This window comes from Schistocerca serialis, chromosome 3 (assembly GCF_023864345.2).
Source record: "Schistocerca serialis cubense isolate TAMUIC-IGC-003099 chromosome 3, iqSchSeri2.2, whole genome shotgun sequence".
Taxonomy (NCBI): domain Eukaryota; kingdom Metazoa; phylum Arthropoda; class Insecta; order Orthoptera; family Acrididae; genus Schistocerca; species Schistocerca serialis.
The window spans coordinates 370,705,042-370,730,806 of NC_064640.1; the positions used below are offsets into that span (position 1 = coordinate 370,705,042).

The window sequence follows — 25,765 nt, forward strand, 5'->3', positions numbered from 1 at the left end:
ATAAGAGATATCAGAATGATTTTTGCTTATAACTTTCAACTCAGTCATTTCTGGACCAGGGCCCCTTACCTGAAATTGATAGATATACCCTTCTCCATCATCTAAAAAGTTTGTAACATCATCACAGAATCACCCTATATAACATGATGTTTTCACTAATCAGCAGATGTAGAACTGACTCAAAATGGCAGGTGTGGAAAAAAAAGTGTTACTGTAGGGTTAATGTAATTATTATCTAATTTTGAATTAATGGTCCTTTTCTAAATTTTACAGTGGTTAGTTGGAATTAGTCAGTACTGACCTGGAAGGAAGTCTATTTCAGGCAGTGCATCTGCACTATCTGGTCTAACAGTTTTTGCACTTGGAGGACACACTGTGTCAGTAAGCAGGAGAGGTTTGGCCTCAGGACTTCATTAAAATGCAGTACGAGTGAAAATTTATGTAGTTTAATACAGAACTTTTTGTGAGTGTCTCAGTTGGACTTACAGCACTGTGCATGATTGCTGGACTTTGAAATTTTTGTATGATTTTGAGTTCATGTAGGTAACACTCTAATGTTGTGTACGGATTTGCTTTCTGAAGGGGTGATTTAGTCACATTCACATTCTGGGAACAGAAACAGAACCTTAGTTTCTCATTATACTACATACTGAGTTCTGGTCCATGACTATACTATAAATTTTATACGGTATTACAAAACTAATGCTTGCTATGTATTTTGGAATCAGTTCATGTAACTGGAACTTGACACAATCAGACTGAACTATCACTTGAGGACTTGCAGCTGGGTGTAATTAGTAACATTTATTTGGCAAACATTATTTTACATGTACAAACAACAGGTAAATCAAGGTAGTCAGACTAACAGTATTGTGTCATCAGTGGTTAAAAGTTGTGAGCTATTATTTCTAGAACAGGTCTCACAAATATAAATTTGCAGAATACCTGGATCTACTGGTAAGAAGAAGGTTGAATGTAAATGTGCATGATCTGACCCTATGACATCAGTGATGAGCCATTGGTATTCAGTTATAGATCAAGGATGTTAGCCCAATAACATATGATGGATAAGAACTTACAAGTTTCAGAATATCTGAACACAGACTCTTTATCTAGAGAAACTCTGCAGCAGTTCAGGGAATTTTCCAAATCCAAAAGAGAGTTGTCAGTATTATCATGAGACCTGAACTACATAATTGTACAAATCATTATTAAAAATACTAAAGGTGCTGCCATGACATGCATCTATATTATGGAAACAGTACTGCATATTTTGACAATATGTTCTGGGCAATGATACTCATATGAGGAAAATGACAGTACAAGATTAAAAGGAAATGTGCATGATGTCTCTGCCAGGATGGGTCGGCTAAAAAAGAAACATGCTACGTGACAATAAAACTGTTTGACAAGCTGTCACAAAATATAAAAGTGTATTAAGTAACAATGTATTTTTAAGTGTATCTGCAGTACCACTGCCTCTATTTCCATATATTCTTTCAAACATTAAATTTAAGTAAAATACCCTTTATGTACCGCATGTGGTCAAATGATCTTAATAAATATACTGGCTACTGAACAAAGGTTCTGGCTTCAAAAACCAGATGATTAATTATGATGATCATAGTTCCGCAAATGACTGTCTACTTGGAAGAGAGAGTGTTTATTCATGCAGAAAGTTTCTGAGTGGACATTCTGAAAATAATATAAAATATTACCAGTAGTTTCACAGGACTAAAAATTATAGGCAGATACAAACTGCACTTTGTGAAAATTATTTATATGATATTATTGATACTTTCAGGATCAGGATGATTTAATTTTGGTGTGATATGTTCCAAACAATAATAATACCAGCAATGATAATAATAATAATGACAATAATAAAAATAAGAGGAAGAAGAAGAAGCATAGTAATATTGTAAAAATAGAATAATATTTTTTAATAATTTGTCATTTGTTTTCATTAAACCCTTTTCATTGAAGGACCTAAGATGCTAACCCCTTTGACTAACATTTCAGTTTTTCTCTGCTTTTAGATGTATTAAAAAGTGCATGCTGATCTGACATCTTGGAGAAGAATGTGTAAGCTAGGTGGTATGCTGCTGTGCCAAGAAGAGAAACTCCACAACAGCATATATGTGTACATTATCTTTATAATTTTATGACATGTCAGATACTTTTGTACTGAATGGTCTAAGATGAATAAATGAGTAAATAAAATACTGTAAATATACAGGATTCAATACGTGTTACACTTTCATTTGCAAGCGACATGTAAACATTATTCACAAGAGGAAAACTGTATTAAAATGGCTCTCTATAACTCAAAATAAACAAATGAATTTCTGATTCTTGGTAAAAGGACAATGACTACATTGACACAAGATCAATATTGATGATATTAATAACAGATATATTTCTTCATTATGTTGTTTGCTTTGTTCCATTTCAGCTGGAATTAATTCTAATGCAGTTAAATAGTGTGACTAATATTTTTTAAAACAATTTCATAAATAATGATTTTTTTTTTGTACTTTCACAAAGTAGGAACCAAACATGGAGGTACACACCTAAATTCAACTGGTGTGCTAGTGTACCACGTTAGTGTTTTCGTTACAGTGAAACATAACTCACTGAGAATTAAACTGTTTACTAAAATTCGTACTAGAGCTACTGTGTATTTTATGATGTCTTTTAACTTAGGGTCTATTATTATGAATATGCATGTACTATGAAAACTTGGAAAAATAAATGTCATTTTTTCTGTCAATATTGTATTCACGTTTCTACATACAGTACAGGACAATTAGATCTTCCAGACATTATTCTGTGGACTTTCACATACCATTTAGTTCTGATATTTTACATTAATATGTTTAAATACTTGTAGGATATAAATTTTGTTGTTGTACAATTGCCTCTTGTTTGTAAAATAATGTCTTATTAGATGATCATTCCTTGAGCAGTGTTACATACCTGTCATAGTCTATTTTCTTTTTTATATTACAAGAAAGGCTAGCAGATTTTTTTAATTTGAATACAGTTTGCTATAAAAATTTATTAGTTTTATAGAGATCTTTTAACATCAATCATGGCCAGAATGTAGTTAACTAAGTAACAATGTTCAGTTAACATTTCTTTTTCCCTTTTCACCAATTGCTCTTCTCTCTCTCTCTCTCTCTCTCTCTCTCTCTCTCTGTCTCTCTCTCTTCCTCTTCCTCCTCCCTCCCTCTTCTCTCTCTGAGACACTCACACTCACACTGACACACACACACACACACACACACACACACACACACACACACACACACACACACACATGCACACACACACAAAGTAACTTATCACAATCATGTTAAAGAAATATATCATTTTAAACAAAATACATGTATACAATAACAATTAACAATATAAAGTTTCATGGGATGTTTGCATCATTCATTATGAAAATAAAATGCTGATTATTAAAAACAAGTATCAACAAACTGGAGTAGAGCTACATATCACCACCAGCAGTGCCATTTCAAAAATGAAATGACTCTCACACAACCATAAAATCTGGTATCTTGCCATTTTTAACAGAAAGCGTAAATATTTCCAAATTACAGTGTAGCTTTCCAGACTCAGTTATTCCAAAAACAGAACTGTCACATTTAAGCAACATAACACTTCCTAATGTCTTGGAAAAAATACTCATAATGCACACTGACATTTCTGAATGAGATTAATACTGAATCACTTATAGAAGTATCAAATTCATATCACTAATGCTAACTCACATTTCCTTTTGCAGAAGTGATACTACTATATGTACATAGCTGCTTTCCAATAGACTAATTACATATAAACAAAATCGTAACTAGTCAATCAGTTTTTTATAGCTAACAATTATTCAATCATAAGATCTCTTCATCGATATAAATAATGCATTGTGTTCAAATCTAAATGCTGACATAACTTACTTATAAAAGTAACTAAATACTTTATGGGATGTAATGAGATGTTTACAGTGATCTGCATTAATGTACAAAATGAGTGACTAGCACAAGCTTTACCCACAGGTAACAGCAGGTTATTTAACACAAATGTACACATTAAAGTAGACTAGTCTGAGCAGGTAAATAAGTAGCAATTATACGCAGCTTATACAAGCCACAGTAATAAGTGATTAGTAGAGTCCTCCCGACCAGCTACTTCCGATACACCTGATGTACGAAAATCTTCATATCCATCTCCACCTGAGATTACAAGAAGAGTTGATTTTGAACTGCTGCCTTCACCTCTGCTCCTCCCAACCTGACGTACAAACATCCCTGACTGTTGCTTTAAAGATTCCTTTGTGACATGCTGATAGCCAGTTTCCACACATGTCAGGAAACGTACATGTCCTGTATGGCCATGTGGCATTCCTATGAAATTACAAGAATTGTTCATTATTAATAAGCTGTGAAAAATTTTGTTGCTTATTTAAATTCATCAACAATAAGCATGAAGGGAAAAACTGTTCTAGGGAATGTCAAATTAATAGAATATTTATTTTCTCTCAAAGACAGCACTGGAGCATACAACCTTGGGACAAGAGTATAGCAAAATGATTCAACTGGCACATGAAAAACAGCATTACAATTTATGAGAACAGAAAACATGAAAGTAAAACATAACAAGATTATATGAGTGTGGTAAATGTATGGTTCTAAAGAGAATGAATAATTGTTTCACAACATTTCTACACTGCAACTACAGTAGTGTGTTTCACTTATCACCATTATTATAGCACGTGATGTGAACAGGATTCTAGCATTAAATTCATGTGGTAGCACTTCTCCGGCTAAATGACTCACAGCTTACAACACTACAATCAATGTAGTTATTAATATCCCAGTTCTCCTACACTGTAGCACCAAAGAAACTGATATAGGCATGTGTATTCAAATACAAATATATGTAAACAGGCAGAATACAGCACTGCAGTTGGTCCATATAAGACAACAAGTCTCTGGCACAGTTATTAGATTGGTTACTGCTGCTACAATGGCAGGATATCAAGATTTAAGTGAGTTTAAACATGGTGTTACAAACAGCGCATGAGCAATAGGACATGACATCTCCAAGGTTGGATGAAGTGGGGATTTCCCCATACGACCATTTCATGGGCGTACTGTGTATATCAGGAATATGGCAAACCATCAAAAATCTGACATCGCTGAGTCCAGAAAAAGATTCTGCAAGAATGGGACCAACAATGACTGAAGAGAATTGTTCAATGTGACAGAAATGCAACCCTTCTGCAAATTACTGCAGATTTCAATGCTGGGCCATTAGCAAGTGTCAGTGTGTGAAGCATTCAATGAAACATCATTGATATGGGTTTTTGGAGCTGGAGGTCCACTCATGTACCCTTGATGACTGCATGATACAAAGCTTTATGCCTCACCTGGGCCCCTCAACAACTACATTAGGGTGTTGATGACTGGAAACATGTTGCTTGGTTGGACAAGTCTCATTTCAAATTGTATCGAGCAGATGGACCTGTACGGGTATGAAGACAACCTCATGAATCCATGGACTCTGCATGACCACAGGGGACTGTTCAAGCTGGTGGAGACTCAGTAATGTCGTGGGGTGTGTGCACTTAGTTTGATATGGGATTCCTGATGTGTCTAGATATGACTCTGACACATGACATGTACATAAGCCTCCTGTCTGATCACCTGCATCCATTCATGCCCATTGTGCATTCTATTAGACTTCGACAATTCCAGCAGGACCATGAAACATTCCACGTGTCCAGAACTGCTGCAGTGTGGCTCCAGGAACACTCTTCTGAGTTTAAACACTTCCAATGGCCTCCAAACTCCCCAGATGCAAACATTATTGAGCATATCTGGGACACCTTGCGACATGTTGTTCAGAAGAGATCTCCACTCCCTCATACTCTCAGGGATTTATGGACAGCCCATCAGGAGTCATGGGGTCAGTTCCCTCCAGCACTGCTTCAGACATTAGTTGGGTCCATGCCACATCATGTTGTGGCACTTCTGCTTGCTCTTGGGGGCCCCGCCCAGTATTAGGCAGGTGTACCAGTTTCTTTGCCTCTTCAGTGTATAATTATCATAAGAGAAGAATCTTTGACCCCAAGCTGTAAGTTTCAGTCTAAAATTGGTGCCCACTGATGTATGCAGATGAATTGGTGCTAGAAACTTGTGAACTCTACATGTTTTGCAGCACCTGTTATGACAATTTTCACATAAATTGTTCTTTGCAAACGTCAGGCTATGTTTACCCAGTCCTTTTTTTCAGTTATCAAATATATTGGAAGGACTTCCATCATTATCAAGGTCGTCTTCTTTCGAAGAAATAAGGGCATCCAACTAAGGCAAAGATATTGGAGGACTCCCTGTAATGCTGAGAGTCTGTGTAAGTCATCAAGATACATTACTGTAATACTATATCATGCCATTATACCATTTAATGGCTATAAATTTGGTTTGGCTCATTTTTCTGATACAAGAGACAACTCCTTAATAAGCTTTCTTATGATAATGCATGAGATTAACAATTATTTACTAATATTCCCTCTAATGTATTTATGAAAATTGTAAATATTTTTTTTTTCAATTTGGATGTTTTGTCTTTCATACTATGACCAGCAAAAATTCTTTTTAAAATGTTATTTGTTGTTATTCATTTTATAATTACACCTGCATCATGTATAGAATCTTTCATTTAGTTTCATCTCACCCCTTGTTTCTTTTTTTCCCAAGATGAGTGCTGAGTACTCCAGTTATTAATGTATGGAAATTAAATGGAATATGAAACTGAGACTACTGGGAAGTATGTGAAAGCAGTGACTGAAATATTAATGACCACAGACAAGACTTAGTGAAACCACCTACCATTGTCCACACAATGAAGGCATGGACAATTCTATGAATAGTACATGTGACTCATATACTGGCACACCTTCAAGCCAAAACAGTAACGTTGATGATGCCTGAGAGAAGACTTCCACTTAGTAGGTAGTCAATGTGGTGTACAGATAAAATTATTAAAGACATATGACAGCTGTGGAACAATGATAATAAGATGGAAAAAAATCAAGAACATAATTACTAAATACAGATTGAGATGGATCTTCATGTTTCATAAAAGCCACAGAAGAGGAAGAACATGGAAAATGTCAAAACTATTTTGTTTATTCTCTGATTTTTTTGAACATTTCAGCCAAAACAATCTGTAATTACATCCAACAGAAACTGGCAAGAGAAATGAGATTTGTTTGAAATGGAGCTGTTGACAGTACAAAGTAAAAACATGGAATCAATAAGCACATGTTTATTGATATTACAATGCAATTTACATAACTGATATTAGAAGTATGTATGGAAATTTGTGATGTTTTCCTAACTTAATAAAATGATAATTGAACCAGACAATGAACTTATACCATTTTTTGCATTAATGATGTCAACATATTTACCCTAAAGAAGAGAGCTAGAGAAGCTGTTTACTATGGATTCAGAAATTGCAGTTAATATTCTCAATCTAACTGGTTTTTGTATACACTGCCAGAAAAAAAATTGGTAGACTTGGAAAGACAATGTCAATTTTGATCTGATGACAGCATATGACCATGTGGATGGTGGTAGATGTACTGATAATGGTTTCAGTGTTGTCCGCCAATCAATAACATTGTGGCATAGCTACCAGAGTGCCATCTGTGTCTATCCTTTAATAGAGAATGCTCACAGCTAGAAGGCTCACTGTGGTGCACATGTGTGCAGCAATCAGGCAACCATGCCACAGAGACACACACGTGCTTCCTACAGCCAACTGAGCAAGTTTGAAAGAGGTCAAATGGTGACTTCTGAGAGGTCAGATGGTCTTTCTGAGATATTGCCACATAAGGTGGAAGTGCTGTGTCAATTTTGCAGTGATGCTGGCATGAGTGGTCCCATGAAAATTTTCACACATGATAAGGTTCTGTATGTCCATGTAGCACAGATGCCCACCACGATCATCCTATTGTAAGAGATGCAGTGGCAGATCCTATAGCTACCACAGCACAAATATGAGAGCTTGTGAGCCCAGATGTCCCAACATGAACTGCTGTGAAACAGTGGGACTGCAGTCATGCACTTCTCTAGCCCATCTTCAATGCACACCACAGCGTTGATGTGCACCAGCTCGATTGGTGCCATGAGAGGATCACTTGGAAGGTGGAATGGCATGCCGTGGTCTTCAGCAATGAAAGCAGGTGCATGCAAGTGATGGCTGTTTGTGTATACAATGTAGCCTGGTGAGCACTGTCACACAGAGTGCATTTTTCCAAGACACACTGGCCCCATCCCCGGCCTTCTGGTCTGGGGTGTGATAAGCTACATCTCTCATTCACCTTTTCTGTTTCTGGAGGAGATGCTAACCAGCACTTGGTACATGCAGAATGTTGTTAGACACATTGTTTTGCCATTCTTGCAACAGGAAGGTGATTTGTTGTTGCAACAGGATAATACTCACCCACACATGGCCCATGAAACTCAACATTTTCTGCAAGATGTGAAACAACTTCCCTGGTCAGCACAATCTCTGGAGTTGCCTCCAATTGCGCATGTGTGGGATATGATGGGACAAGAAGTGACTCATGTGGCTTGTCAACCCACAACTGTTACAGGAATACGTGAATAGTTTTAGTAGGTATGCAATAACATGACCCAGGACAGTATTCACCATCTTTATGATCCAATGGATGTCAGAGTCAGCACCAGCATTGCCACCTGTGGCATCTACACCATGTACTATATGGGTGTTTCAGCATGGGTCAATACCTGGTACCTCAGAACTGTTCATGCTATTGCTGTGTAAACATAATCATTTCATATACACCATATGCGCCATTGCAACAATAAATCTTGAGTGAATTGGAGATCTCTAAAATGACATACAAATTTTTTTCCCAACAGTGTAAATCTTTTTTAAGGGATGCATGATGAAAACTTTTTGAGGCTGTATTTCCCATAAACTAACCTGATGCTGTTGGTACTGTGGTAACTTTAGTTGTAGAAGGAGTGATGTGTGGGAGTCGCATATTAAGGATAACTCCTGCACTTGTTCCAATCCACAGCATGTCTTTACATGCAAGCAGTGAAGTTACCCTCAGACAAGCAGCTTTATGTTGCCGGATAATGTCATCACAACCTGGAAATAATAATAATAAAAAAGTCAATATATCCTATTACTTCTTGTTGTGAAAATACTGGAATAAAGAGTCTTGCAAATTGAGTATAAATGGGAGACACTTTGTATTTGCAGTTTAAGAGAAAATAAATTAGTACTTGGTAAAACAATAGAGAAATGAAATGAAAAGGAAATAGGAGAGAAAAGGGGGAAGGGAAGGGGGAAAGGGAAACAGAAAGGGAAGTAGAAACAAAGAAACATGAAGTGAGGATACGATGACCTCTGCAATCAGTGACCTCACTTTGTAAGCATAGAATCATGTGTTATGGGAGTAAAAGTGGCTGTGAATGCAAGAAACAAGCTGGGGTTGCTGTTATACAACATACAGCCATGGTGTGCATACTTATGGTCACATAAAGCTGGGATGAACTTGTTTTAACTCGATTTTGAACTAAATGCTGACCAACAATGCATATGTTCTTCTTCTACCTAAAAGATCCATCAGCAAGTGTTACTTGTGAAATGTTTTTTTTATTTGCTCCTGTATCATTACAGTATGTAGTGTGTAAATAATATAGGGCAAATCAAGGATATAAAACATTCAGTATCACATATTTACACAGAGCAATAATTTTTTAGGTTTGCTAACAATAGCAGCTACTTATACAATTATTTACAGATTTAATTTATAATGTAATCCTTCAAATGGTAATATTCCTTTTCCACTCTTTGAGTATCTTTGGGAAGTATTTTTTTGTGTACAATGTCTTATAGGTTTTAGGGCATTGTTCTTGATAATTTGATATCTTCACCAAGGATTGTCAGTTGATGTCCTTCTGAATGTTATAGGAGTGGACACTTGCATTTGTTTTCCATTATGAAATACCTTCTGTGAATAGTACTGGTCATGGAGCACATTTCCCAGAGGTGGAGGTTTCACACTATTTTACTAAGAGTCTCAGATTTGCCTATTTTGGACAGGATGCATGAAGAAAATAACTGGAAATGATCATATTTGTATGTTCTATGTCTACATCTACATAGTTACTCCACAATTCACCATACGGTGCATGGTGGAAGGTATCCTATACCACTACTAGTCATTACCTTTCCTGTTCCATTCACAAATAGAGGAAGGTTACAACAATTGTCTATATGCCTTGGTTTGAGTTCCAATTTCTCATATCTTATCTTCATGGTCCTTATGCAAAATGTATGGTGGAGGCAGTAGAACAGTTCTTCAGCCAGCTTCAAATGCCGGTTCGTTAAATTTTCTTAATAGTGTTCCTTGAAGAGAATGTGACCTTCCCTCCAAGGATTCCCATTTGTGTTCCTGAACTAAGTCTGTAACATTCACATGTCATTCAAATCTATTGGTAACAAATCTAGCATCCCACCTCTGAATTTCTTTGATGTCATCCTTTAATGTGACATGATACAGATCCCAGACACCCAAACAGTGCTCACGAATAAGTTACATTAGCTCCTTATAAACATTATGTGTTTGTTTTTTGAACTCACCCACAAAGCTACATTTTTCTACATTTAGAGTAGGCTGCCATTCATCACACCAATTAGAAACTTTGTCTAAATCATCTTGTATCCTCCTCCAGCCATTCAACTTTGACATCTTACTGTACATCACCACATCATCAGCAAACAACTGCAGATTGTTGCCCACTCTAAACACCAAATTGTTTATGTACACTACTGGCCATTAAAATTGCTACACTATGAAGATGATGTGCTACAGACACGAAATTTAACTGACAGGAAGAAGATGCTGTGATATGCAAATGAATAACTTTTCAGAGCAATCACACAAGGTTGGCGACCGTGGCAACACCTACAATGTGCTGACATGAGGAAAGTTTCCAACTAATTTCTCATACACAAACAGCAATTGACCAGCATTGCGTGGTGAAACATTGTTGTGATGCCTCGTGTATGGAGGAGAAATGCGTACATCATGTTTCCGACTTTGATAAAGGTCGGATTGAAGCCTATCGCAATTGCAGTTTATCGTATCACAACATTGCTGCTCGCATTGGTTGAGACCCAATAACTGTCAGCAGAATATGGAATCGGTGGGTTCAGGAGGGTAATACGGAATGCCGTGCTGGATCCCAAAGGCCTTGGATCAGTAGCAGTCAAGATGAGAGGCATCTTATCTGCATGGCTGTAACAGATCGTGCAGCCACGTCTCGATCCCTGAGTCAACAGATGGGGATGTTTGGAAGACAACAACCATCTGCACGAACAGTTCAACGATGTTTGCAGCAGCATGTACTATCAGCTCAGAGATCATGGCTGTGGTTACCCTTGACACTGGATCACAGACAGGAGCGCCTGCGATGGTGTACTCAACAACGTACCTGGGTGCATGAATGGCAAAACGTCATTTTTTCGGATGAATCCAGGTTCTGTTTACAGCATCAGGATGGTCGCATCCATGTTTGGAAACATCGCAGTGAACGCACATTGGAAGTGTGTTTTCGTCATCGCCATACTGGTGTATCACCAGCATGATGGTATGGGTTGCCATTGGTTACACGTCTCGGTCACCCTTGTTGGCATTGACAGCACTTTGAACAGGGGACGTTACATTTAAGATGTGTTACAACCCGTGGCTCTACCCTTCATTCGATCCCTGCGAAATCCTACATTTCAGCAGGATAATGCACGACTGCATGTTGCAGGTCCTGTATGGGCCTTTCTGGGTACAGAAAATGTTCGACTGCTGCTGTGGCCAGCAGATTCTCCAGATCTCTCACCAATTGAAAATGTCTGGTCAATGGTGGCCGAGCAACTGGCTTGTCGCAATACGCCAGTCTCTACTCTTGATGAGCTGTGGTATCGTGTTGAAGCTGCATGGGGAACTGTACCTGTACACGCCATCCAAGCTCTGTTTGTCTCAATGCCCAGGTGTATCAAGGCCGTTACTACTGCCAGAGGTGGTTGTTCTGGGTACTGATTTCTCAGGATCTATGCACCCAATTTGCGTGAACATGTAATCACATGCCAATTCTAGTACAATATATTTGTCCAATGAATACCTGTTTATCATCTGAATTTCTTCTTGGTATAGCAATTTTAATGGCCAGTAGTGTATATACAGAATAACAGTGGCCCTGTCACACTTCCCTGGGGCACTCTTGACGATGCCCTTGTCTCTGATGAACACTCACCATTGAGGACAGTATACTGGGTTCTATAACTTAAGATGTCTTACAGTCACTCACATATCTGTGAACTTATTCCAAATGTTCATACCTTCTTTAACAGTCTGCAATGGGGTACCATGTAAAACACTTTCCAGAAACCTAGAAATATGGAATCTGCCTGTTGCCCTTCATCCATTATTTGCAGCATCTCATGTGAGAAAAGAGCAAGTTGAGTTTCACATGAGTGCTACTTTCTAAAACCATGCTGATTTGTGGTTATAAGCTGCTTGGTCTCAAGAAAATTTATTATATTCCAAATGAGAATATGTTCAAGACTTCTGCTGCAAACTGATGTTAGGGATATTGGTCTGTAATTTTGCAAGTCTGTTCTTTTAACCTTCTTTTACACAGCAGTAGTGTACACGTTTTTCGAGTCACTTGGAACTTTGCATTGGGAAAGAGATCTGTGATACATGCAAGTTAGGTAAGATATCAATACTTTTGAGTACTCTTTGGAAAACTGAATTGCAATTTCATTTGGAGCTAGTGACTTATTTGTTTTTGACTCTTCCAGTTGTTTCTCTATGCCAGGGATGCTTATTACTATGCATCTATATGGGAGCCTGTTTGATGGTCAAATGACAGTATGTTTGTATGATTCTCCTGCATGAATGATTTCTTGAACATGAAATTTAAAACTCTGGCTGTTGTTCTGCTATCTTCAAGTGCCACACTATACTGGTCAACAAGCAACTGGATGGAAGTCTTAGATACACTTAGTGACTTCACATAGGACCAGAATTTTCTTGCATTCTGTGCCACATATTTTGCTAAAGTATGACAGTGGTAGGTGTTGAATGCTTCATGCATAGCTCTTTTCACAGAAGCATGAATCTCTATTAACCTTTGCTTCTTGTCATTTGTGCATTCCCTTTTGAAATGAGAGTGCAATGGCCTCTGCTCTCTCAGCGTTTTCAGAATCTCATTATTAAACAATGGTGGGTCTGTTCCATGACTAATCCACTTACTAGGCACATAATTATCCAGGCAGTGATTTACAATCTGCTTAAACTTTGCCCATAATTCCTCTACATCCATCTTGCTGGAAGTAAGTGATGTCAGTTCACTGTGTAAGTGAGATGTTAACAGCTGTTGTTTCTAGCAGAAACACTCTCTTATCATTCTTGAACTGATTTAGTAACTTTCATAACCACAGTTACTATGTTAACATCATGATCACTAATTCCCATTACTGTACTGACATTGTTGATAAGGCCTGACCGGCTGACAGACTACAAATTGTTTAAAAATCCTGCCATCTTTTGAGTGAATGGGAAGAAAACATTGAAACACATAACACTGAATTATCAGTAGATATAAAACTGGCTTTTTGTTTAGTCAGATATAAGCAGATTTTGTTTTCTATGAGTATGAAACTGCTACAAGAGTACATTGAGGGTCATATACCACATTTGAATATAAAGCACTATGAATCTTGTTAGTATTAATGTGGAAAACAGGAAAATAATTTATTAACAATAAAATATACATTTTTCTACCGAACAAGAAAACACTTTACTGACTCTGGTCAGTTATATTAAAAGAAAACATTTTACTAACATCACATTTGGAGTAACTCATGAATAATCATTATTTACACTACAGAAAAAATGTCTTTTCATTCTCCCTTTTTAACATCGGTGATATACAGATGATTTTTTTTTACAGAAAAATGTAATACTACCCTCATTTTGAAAATTGATTTGACCACCTTAGTGCTTTACTACACATCATCTTGTTGGAGACGGGATGTCCTTGCCTTCTTCTGACTGTAGAAATGACTTGTTCAGCCAGTTATTGGAGGATGTAGAATTTGAAATGGGCTTTACACCATGGTGCAAGTTTAAATTTTTTCATTAACAAACCACTTCCAGAGGTGAAAGAAACGATATGTTCAGAAAAATAATCTGACAATGACAGGGGATCAAACCCCAAGCTTTTTGGAATTAGATGTGGAACTATTAACACATGCAATTTCCTGTTATTTGAATATCATTGTACCCACATAGCAAATGTGTTTCAAAGAGTCTATTGTGTACTGTGCACAGAAGCTGTTTGCTTAGATAGTGTTACAGGTTTTTGTAATTAGTATACTACCTTTATTTTTCAACAGAAAGTGTTTCATTATACACACTAATATTTAAGAATCCAATGGATTCTACTTCAGCAAGCTTTAGTCAGTTGCCTTTTACATTTGTATGCCGACACTTCCCTTTTTTTTTAACATTACATACACAATATTTTTTAGGTTTATAACCAGGTCTTTTTTCATGAGCTGTTGGAAATGGATTCTACTTCAACAAGCTTTATTCTGTCGCCTTTTACATTTGTATGCTCATACTTTCCTTTTTTAACATTACATACATAATCTTTTTCAGGTTTATAACCAGGTCATTTTTCATGAGCTTCTGGACTGTAGCATTTGCAGAAATAAATCCTCTTCTACTCAGCTGTTCCACATTTTTATCACCCTTCAGTAAAGTCAGGTCATCAGCATACAAAACTTTATTTCTTTCTTCTCAACAGCTACATCTTTCACAATTATTGTTCCATTACCAAAGCCTGCAGCACTTTGTATTTGATGGCTTCAGCTTCTGATTGTTTTGCATTTACTACTGATACTTACAGTTTCCTGTTACTTAGTTATCATTGTATCTATTCTTATACTTGCCCATGAATGTTATATAGTTCTTGTCTTTCTATAAGTATTGCATAGATGATATCAAAAAATGCTTTGGAAAGATAAAATAAACATTGTGGATAAAATCCCTGTTTCATCCATTGATGCTGTTCTTTGGTTGGTAACTGCTGATTCTTTCTGAAAATGTGCTAGGATGATACTAGAATGTTGTAATTGTCCTAATAAACAAGCACTTAAAGTTTATTTGAAAGGGTTGAGATCAATGAAACTATTCTAGGCAAACTAAAAAATTGTGATTATAGATTAAAAATATATATTTTATAAAGTGTATTGTCTGCTGTTCCAACTGACAGTTTGTCGAGAACATGTAGTCTGTTGTTGGTGTTACCATTGGTCATACACTTACCGACTCGTGCTTGTATTCAACGTTCCTGGAAATGTTCTACCCCTGAAAACTAATAAGCTGTATTATGTGTCTCAGTACTACATCACCACTAGCTGATTTCTTGACATATATGTTGTGTATAGTTTTTCTAAGTTACCCTTTTGTAACTGGTTTCAGAAAAACTGTGCAATATATTTCTATAGATACCTTACAACATTTTTGGTCTTTTTCTTTCATGTTCCAAGTTTCCACTGCTTTTACACAATTGTCATTGATTATGTTTGCAATCTTTCTACCAATTTCTTGAGTGTGATACATATTTTCTTATATTTCTAACTTCTTTTATGATTTTTTTGACTTTGTTGTAATGGTGGTAATTGTTCTTACTCTTGTCTTTTTTTATTATTTTTATGTATTTCTTTCAAAACACCTCACATTTTTTCAGCTCCATCCTGCCTTCTCAGATGCTGCAGTGCTATACATCTACATCTACAATAAAACTCTGCTAACCAATCTGCACTGTGTACTTCTGATAGCAGTATCACCTGCTCTGCTTTGTAATGCTGCATAGGGGTAATGACTGTCAATAAGCCTCAGTATTATCTCTAATCTCTCTGAATTTCCACATCATGGTCATTTCATTACATGTACGTCAGAGGAAGTAGTATGTCTCACGATCCTCCTTGGAATGTGTGCTCTTGGAATTTTAACAGTAAACCTCTCTGTGAAGCATAACGTCTGCCACTGGAGACTTGACAGCATAACTATAATGCCCACTTTATGGAATAAACACATGAGGAACACAGGGCTCTTTAGTGGATCCTCTCTATCTTCTCTGTTTTATTAATAATACCTGGTAAGGGACTCAAACTGATAAGAAATACTAAATAATTGGTTGAATCATTGTCTTACAAGCCTTCTGTGGATAACTAGCATTTCTTTATGATTCTTCATGTGAATCTCAACTCACCATTTGCTCTTCCTATGGCTTGTTTTATGTGATAATCCCACTTTACACCATTTATGGAAAGTTACCTCTAGATATTTTGTGGTTGATACTGTTTCTGATGATTTAATACCATTACTGTAATGAAATGGTAATGAGTCTTTCCATTATTTGTGTGAACTATGTTACAATTATTTACATTGAGGATAAACAGACAGTCCCTATACTGATTGTCTTTGATCTGAAGGTCTTCCTGCATTTTGCTTCTGTTTCTGTTACTGCAACTTTTCTGTATACAACACCATTGTCTCCAAACACCCTAACAATTCTTCCAATATTATCCATTAGATCAGTTATGTATACTGTGAAAAGAAACATCCCTACAACACTCACTTATGATGGTCCTGAAGTTACTTTTTCATCTGCCAATTTCTGTTAATTTCTGTTAATTCTGTTAAGAATGATGTGTTGAGTTCTAACTGCCAAAACTGGTTCAGAACCCATTATGTTTTGTATTTTGTTCACTATGTGGTACTGTGGAACTCCAATGAATGCCTCCCATAAGTCAGAGAATACGTCGTCAACCTGATTGACATTACCTACATCCCACTAGACCTAATGGAAAAACATTGTATTCTGATTTTCACAGGATGTCTGTTTGTGGAATCAATGTTGATTCTCAAGGAGATCTTAGGCCTATTATCATGTAGATATGTTCAATGGCCCTTCTTGGACACAGGAAAGCCCTGTGCCTTTTTCCAGTAAATTTGTACCATTTGTCCCCCGCAACCATTTATGAACTGCTGTTGGAGGGAGAAATAGTTCTTTCATATGATATTTATATAATCATAGAGATATTTCATTAGGTGCATATGTATTTCCTCTGTAAAGTGAAGTTAGTTGAACTTCTATTCCATGATCACTTATCTCAGTAGCTACAATTTTGACATTTGTCTGTAGAGTGAAAGCAGAAAGCATATTACAATCTTCCAAGTCAAACACTGCCAGAAGATCAAATTCAGTATTTGGGCCTCCTCTGTAATATTTTTTTGGTACTAGTGTGGCCACTGAGTCACTAAACAGATAATTTCAATCTGCTTATTGACTTTACATAAGACCAAAATTTTTTAAGATTTTTGGCCAGAACAGTTGCCAAAAATGTTATCACTGAATTCATTTATTGCTTCTCACATTGTGTTCTTTATGCCTATTTGGCTTCCTTTAACCTTTGTTTGTCAACAAGGCTTTTACTTCACTTAATTCAATGATTTTGTAACTACTTTCTAGTATGACCATTGAACTACAGCCAGTTTTTACTTCTATCACAACCAAATATTTTATTGCTAAGACACTGTGTTTGAGCTAGTACTTTACTTAGGGGAATGCCACATTAAAATGATATGTTACTGAACTAATAAAAGCATGATACATCCCTTTTGCATTCTGAGCCTGTAGAGCTCAGTCCCAAATTCACAACTTAATAGCACTTAAAAGATGTTTATGTTTTCTTTGCCAATGATTCTTATTTCTTTGGTAGTTTGCTTCAGTTCTGATGTTAGGCCATTACTTATGAAGAAGCAGGTAAGCTGTCCCTAATAAACAAATATTTCTTTTTGTACTGTCTGTGTCTCATAGCACAAGCATTAACATTGGCAATGATTTTATTAATGATTGATTGACCTGGAGAAGTCACTCTTGTAGGTGCGTAAGACCTAATCTCTGTGTTATGCTGTGACAAGCATTTTTCAAAATCTTGCTATATTAAAGTCTCTGCACAAAATAATGTTTTTCTTCATATTCTTTCCTACTAATTTTGCAATTTTTGCTTAAAGTTTCTAATATTTCTACCTGCAGATCTGTAAATGCATTTTCAATACACCAGAAACTCCATGACTTTTTGGCCTTTATTGTTGTAATCTGAAAGAATAGTGCTGTTATTTTAACATATACAGAAACTTTGCTGCCTTTATGTTGGCATCTACAAAAGTGACTGGCTGAGGTATGCTCATTTAATGTATAATTACTTATCTCTGAGCTTGGATTCTGCATAAAAACTTCTAGCTGAACAAATCAGGTTTCTTGTTTCATTCATAATTTATCCTGCACTGCTGCTTGTAACAGAATTTGTCCCAGTATGTATAACAACACCTCTGCAGTTTGATTTGAATTTAGATTTAGTTCCTGCAGTAATCTGCTTTGTGCTCCCCATTTTTTTTGTGCTGTTGTGCTCTAACTCCAGGTCACACACTGATTATGCAATTACAAGCAGCAAAAGTTTTTTCAACAGCAAATAGTACATCATTAGAATACCATTCTTGCTACATTTCATAGTCGCAGTGTTGTCTTTCCTCTTGTTACATGAACCAACATTCCATTTATACCTGTACTTATTTACAGTATAATGAAGAGGATACCTGCTACTCACCATATAGGGGAGATGCTGAATAACAGAAAGGCACAATAAGAAGACTTTTGAACAGTTAACTTTCAGCCAAGAAGGCCTTTGTTGAAAATGTGACTCAGAATCTCTGCTATATGGGGTGTAACAATTATCCTTTTTGTTATATTGTTACATCCCATCCTGGATTTTCCATTCTTTAGTATGTATTTTCAGGTTTTTGCCTTGTTTACCAAGCTGGATGGAATGTCCATCTCTGGAGGGCTAAAATAAAATGGTGATAGGCAAACATAATATGTATATAAAGTGGAAAAGTATCTACTCAAACTGTAGTGCAACAGAAGTTACTACAGGATGTTGACCAATTTGCGTGTATTGGCAGGCTTATCTGTAATAATGGGGAAGTAGATGCAGAATGCAGAAATCACCAGCAGCATTGGGAAAGCTACTGCAGTCTCCCAATAACCTTTGTGTTACATATAATATAAAAGTGGCAGTCAAATGAAAACATGACAGATGGAAAAAAGTAAGTAAATTGTATTATTTCAAAAGTAATCACCTTAACTGTTAACATATTTATCCCACTGTGAGACAAGACTGTCAATGCCTTTATGGGAAATTTTTTGTGGTTGCTTAAGGAGTCATGATTGTATCCATGATTGTACTTCTTTATCCAAAGGAATTCAGTGGTTATGGAAGTCTTTCTTCAGGGCACCAAAAATATGGAAATCACATGGAGAGAGACTGGGAATGTATGAAGAATGTGTAAGGGCTTCATGGTGAAACTTCTGTGGCATACTTGTAACAACTTTGACAACATGTTGGCAGGACCACTTGTTGCCATAGTTGCTTTAATTATTCTGCAGATGTTTTGCCAGGAACCCCTTACACAACCTCCATACAGTCCTGATCTATCCCCATGCTATTTCCATATTTCTAGAGTCCTGAAGAAATGCGTTCGTGGCCATTGATTGTCTTTGTGGTATTTAAATGTGTATAAGAATCATCCTGTATATTGATTATGTATCATGAGGACAATATTCACAAATGACAAAAACTATGCTATCATAAACAACAAGTATATAATGTTTATTTCACGTCAAGGTTAATGCATCATGTTGCAAAAACTATGCTATCATAAACAACAAGTATATAATGTTTATTTCATGTCAAGATTTATTCATCAGGTTGTTATATCATTTCACTTACTTTGTAGCATTTTTGTTACTGCAGGTGCAACATTAACATCACAGAGGCATTCATATGATATTGCATGGAAAAGTTTTACAACTGCTGAATTCTGTAAGGAAATCCAAACACCAAATCCTGCCAGTGCTAAACATGTTACAGATCGACTGCTGTCAGAGTTTACTTGAAAGGAATGCTGAAATGAAACAGAAATACTAAATTTTAATGTAAGTAATGCAGGAAAGAAATGTCAACAACAATATCAAAGAAACTTTATGTATCTTTATTACATACACAGATAAAAACATATCCCAAATCAGTGTTGAATTTTGAAGAGTTGAAAGTATAGTTAATTTTGCAACAAACATTATCTGCATATTTAATGTATAAAAGAGAACTAGACATGAATCAAAGATTCATTTATCTGTAACTGCGATAAAAATTTTGAGTGTAATAGTGTCAGGCCATTAAGGAGGCTCTTAAGGGTGTTAGGAGTTCCTTTGTGTTAACAGAACACATATATTTCTTCAAATGATTAGATGGAAGCTACTTGATACCCCATCAGGTAGAGAACAAAGAAACAAAGAAACATTGCATCATAGCAATGTGCAACCTTGTTTGTTCTTATTGCTCTCACAGTGGTTAGCACACTGGACTTGCATTCAGGAGAACAACGGTTCAATCTCGCATCTGACCGTCCTGATTTAGGTTTTCAGTGATTTCCATAAACCGCTTCAGACAAATGCCAGGATGGTTCCTTTGACAGGGCATGGCCAACTTTCTTCCCCATCCTTCCCTAATGTGATGAGATTGATGACCTTGCTGTTTGATCTCTTCCCCCCAAATCAACACAACTCTTATTGCCATCAGTTTAAGTATGAGAACTTCACCCCTATACAAAAGCAAATGTCTTGAAGCTAAGCTTCTGATAAAATTTTGCAATACACATCTACATATTCATACACTGGCAGTGTTGCTGTGAGCAGTAATCAATACAGCATCTCTGATCAGCTGGTCATATGGTCAATCAAACAGCCAATTTAAGCTTAAGTGGCAGAAGGTCCAGTTTCATTTCTGTTTACTGACTTATGTGTTCCTTTCCATGGTTAACAGAAGTACTGGCAATGACTCAGCACTACATTGGTAATTCTCTTGATTCTTTTATGTTCCAACTGAGCCTGCTTGGAATCTGAGTTTGTGCCATCCACTTACTGCTGTTAAGTCCTACTTCAGCAGACTGTGATACCATTCAGCTAAGTAACTAATCTCAGCTTCATCTATATGTGGTTGTCACTACTGTAATTCAGGTTGTGCTACTGCCATTGGTTTCATTTGTAGTCCTGGAAAATTCACCAATTCAGTGACATTTATGAACTGTGCATAATATATGTTGCATTTCAGTGTATTCCACAAAGTATTAACAAATGACTTTTGTAATCTAAACTTGGGACTACAACATTAGTGATAAAATTGAATCAGATAGCATGGCTAACATGGCTGTGAATTTTTTGGAATTGTGGCAATAGCATCTTAACCAACATCAGATGTTGCTCCAACATTTGACTGAGCTCAGATCATGGGCAGCCACAATCCCTGCAAGCTATTCCAGTTTTGCATCCAAAAAATGTGAAAGAAGACTGGGATGTTTACCAGAAGTGGTTAGCACTACAATTCCAGACAAGTGAGATTCAGTGCCTACAATGACAGAGGGCTTTTTTAAATTATTTATCAGCCCCTAGTTATATTATCTTGTGTAGAAATTGCCCCCATTGTTGGAACTCTTGGAGTTACCATTTTTGACAGAACATTTTTCTACTGAAATGCATCTAGTAGCAGCTCAATTGGAATTTTTGAAATGTCATAACTCAGACTCAGAAAGCTGACCACAGATTTTCAAGGATTAAGTAGGTAGTGTACAGTTATGTGTGCTTGTGGCTGATCATACACAGAAAGTTTGATCAAGAATGTTGCAATTCATGTTGCCCCTGATGGAGCTCTGCACACATAGTAGGTGTGGAAGTGAGAGTAATCATTAGGAGAGGCGTTGCAAATCCCTCATGCTTTTGATATTTTTCAAGCCACTCAATAAATGTTTTCTGCTGATTTGAAAGTGTTTATGATGGTCCCAGTGAGGACTGACAACATAACTGTCCTTCTGATCCTGAAACAATATATATGTCTCACTGAGTGGCAGCCCACCAGCCCCATTACATGTCACAATGTGTAGTTCAGAGGTGTCAGACACAAAATTTTTGGTTATTGCCTGGTTGTCCTGACTGTTTCACTTTAGACTCACATCAAGAGTGCTCTCATTATGATGCCAAGTGCTGACAGTGTTTTTGCAAAGGTCACGTAGTGGAAGTATGTCAGAGTGTGACAGGCACGTGGCTGTATGTTACTGTGAGCAAAGTCAACAACGTTATAGGAAGTGATCATACAGTGTTTTTATGAAAAAAATAAGTCCTCTGTAAAGTATAAGCAAGTGATCAGGACATTACCTTTTCTTGTGGTTACCAACTGGTCTGTAGAAAATATTTTCAGATTTGATGCCAATTCAGTGTTTGGTTTTTTTACTCAGTGCACTGGTAATACTAAGCAGCCTTCACCAAAAAAATTGACCCTTTACATTTCCAGTTTGTGCTGTTATTTTAACCTGGTCTTGGGCCAGCCTTCAATTCTGAGGCACACATTATTTTAAAGTTTTATGCAGTGCTGCATTTTTTTATAGCCTGCTAGACTCCACTGGCTCTTCAGGATGAAGGTTTGAAGAACAGCAAGTGCTTTAATTTATTCCTTCTAGTCAATGTGCCTCTCCCTCGGTGGTCATACATGAACTTAGTGGCATCCTACATCTGTGTGGTGATTTTGGACTGACTGTTAATACTCAAGGAGAAGTTGATTGCTACCCATTAATCCTGCTTGACAAATCCCTTTTAAAGTTAGATGGAGACCCATTCATTTCAAAAACTGAATTGGCCTGGTGGCGGCTTATTTCCAGCTTCTGTTTACTGATAACTTAAAGAAAATCTTAGTATTAAATATGTCTTTTGGACTTTACCAGTGTAATATGATGCTGTTTGAGATAATTAATGCAACTGCTACTTTCCAAAGGTCTTTAGAAAAGCTGCATCTTGTTGGGCACTATGGCCTAGGTTGGCAACACCAGAACTGTTAGCCATACTATCTATCACTGTTCCTTGAGACCTCTCTGACTGAGAGAAGGAATCTGCATAAGCACAATATGGAAAGGAGGGGGGGGGGGGGGGGGGGGGGGGGGAATTTGTCACAGACTGTGAAAAAGCACTCAACATGGATAGATGGTGTGTTTACTTTGTTGTGCCTAAGCAGAAAGGACCATGGTCTGTTGCAGAGAGGACTGTTATTGTGTATGCTTGGCATGAGCGCATTGCATGCTTATGGAATGTGAACGAGTTGAACACATAAAAATTGTGTGTCATGACTGTGTCGACATTCAGTTCCTTTAGATACTGTGTGCTAATAGTTGTGTCACCACTTCATGATTTTTCATTCTATTATTTGCTCAAACTATACTTTGTATATACTTTATTGCCTACATGAGCTGTAGAGATTCAACTCTTTTGTGTACACACTCTATTACGGAGGCATTTGCCTGAATTAAACTGTTCAGTAGTATCTGCCATCTGTGTGTGGTATCATAGATAATTCACCAAAATGTGTATAGTGTATGCTTGCTAACACTGACCTGTTTCAGGTACAAGATGAGATATTGTATTCTATTTGTCATATGAAGGAACTCAAAGGTTGATGATATAAATATTGCATGTAAGGGTGCAGTGCCATGAACACAAGCAACCTACACAAAAAGGGGAGCAACTAGTTCAAATATTACTTCTGTTCTGTGTTCCCTAGTGGATGCTATACCAAGCCATTTCTAATGTTTATCTTTGAGTGAAAAAAAATCACTAGTTTATGATAGTTGGCATTTGAGGGTTCCCTAGGCAAGCACACAAATTCACGAATAACTCTTATGCCCCTTAAAGTACTGAGGGTTCCCAAGGCAAGCACACAAATTCACGAATAACTCTTATGCCCCTTAAAGTACTTAGAGTAAATTTTAATTTCTGTAGATCTGTTAAGTTCCAGAATAAGTAACTGTTAGGTTTGATTATTTGATCAATATTATGGTTTGCTTTCTTTTTGATTACTGTACACAATAATTACCATGGTTCAGCTTTATTAATTTGCCAATTATTTGTGTTGTGTGTGAGTTTTAAGAGAAATCGTTGTAAAGAACACATGGTGTAAATTTGTCGAAAAGATGAGTTAATGGATTCTCATAGGAATAGAGATAATTAACTAGCAGTCTGTGAAAGCTGGCTGACTGTGAAAATATTAATAAATGTGTAATGTGTTAATGTAGCTGTGACTCAATCAATTGTTTCCAGCCTTTCTTGTCTTAGCCCCAGTCAGCACAGCACATGTTGTAGCAGGGTGAGCTCAATCAATTGAGTGACAGTGTTCAGTGTTCATAGATATGTTGTGTAATTACACTAGCTTATTCACTGATACTGTGTTAAATTTTTCAGAATGCCCACTGATGTAAGGGATCCAGCATTCCTGATGAGGAATGAACTTGGTTATGAATTAAAGAGACAAAAAGAGCCCAAACATACTGTTCATGAATTGACTGAGCAACTTCATCAAAACAGTGACTTGCCTGTACATTGGACTACCAAACCCAAGGAGGTAAGGTTGGCCACTGCAAATATTGCTGCTGCTTTGGAAGAAATGCTGGAGGTTGTGCAAAGTGAGGTGGAACCCATTCCTAATCCAGTGCATAGATCACAGGCTCGTTTCAATCGATATCTTCACAGCATGAATGATTTGCTGGGTGCAGACAAGGAGCAGGCACAACAACTAGTAAGATATGGTAATATTATTCAGGATTGATTATATCCTCATAATAGCAATTTCAGTTAACCAAATAGTGACAATAATTGAGCAGAAAATAATGCTGGTTTAGGGCAAGCAGTCCTGGACACTCTGTTTTCAATGTTACAGAATCCATTACAGGACAGGTTACATGAGTGTTCTCAGTTTTCGCTAGATTCTGTTGATAAAATAATGGAGTTTTTCAACTTTGTACTGGAATCTCAACATTGAACATTAGCTATGCAAGTAAATAACATTGACACATTGCGATTAATAGCCACTACTGTCAAGAGTAAATTATAGGAGGGAGTAGTGTGACCCATGCAACAGAATAATATATGGAAACAAATAAGAGAGAGAATTTGGGTTAATTGTGTCTACAGCCTTGCTAGAATTGATTGGTCGGCAGTACTGGCATGAGCATGGTACTGCTGAAACCATAGACAATGTTGAACATATGGACTATGTTGTTAGAATTGATTAGTCATCAATATTGGCATGATCTTGGTACTGCTGAAACTGTGGACTATGTTGCACTATTAATAGAAGTGTGGTGCCCTTAGAATTGGAATTCATGGAGGAACAAGTGGTGATCCATATTTTAGGAGGGCTCAGTTTGAAAATTAGAAAATGTTCCTGGAGGGTCATCATGAAGACTGTGGAAGATTTAGCTAGTGAATGTATTTTGGGATTGAACTTTATTGGTAAAACAGGACTTATTGTGGAATGAGCAGGCCGGCAGCTTCCTTTTAAGTTTAGGCCACAAATACATGGGCAGAAGGGGATGGTCAACTTGGCATATGATCAACAGGGTACTGAAGTGGGTAGTGAGAGGAGCTCAAACTCAATTAATCAGCAGGTAGGTCATGTCCATCACTTCCTAAAGAGGATT

General features: G+C 36.9%; 1 protein-coding gene across 3 annotated transcripts in view; it reads right to left on the reverse strand.

Annotated features, from left to right (window-relative positions):
• Window positions 1-2,431: 2,431 nt before the first annotated feature.
• The window catches only part of LOC126470192 (rho guanine nucleotide exchange factor 17), a 649,655-nt gene continuing 626,321 nt past the window's right edge, over window positions 2,432-25,765 (reverse strand). For all 3 annotated transcript variants that reach the window (XM_050097851.1, XM_050097852.1, XM_050097850.1), the window contains 3 exons: window positions 19,981-20,155; window positions 9,028-9,198; window positions 2,432-4,412 (listed from right to left, as the gene is read on the reverse strand). In XM_050097851.1, coding sequence (XP_049953808.1) covers window positions 4,147-4,412; window positions 9,028-9,198; window positions 19,981-20,155 — 612 coding nt within the window. In that variant the 3' untranslated portion in view covers window positions 2,432-4,146. The remainder of the gene's footprint in view (window positions 4,413-9,027; window positions 9,199-19,980; window positions 20,156-25,765) is intronic.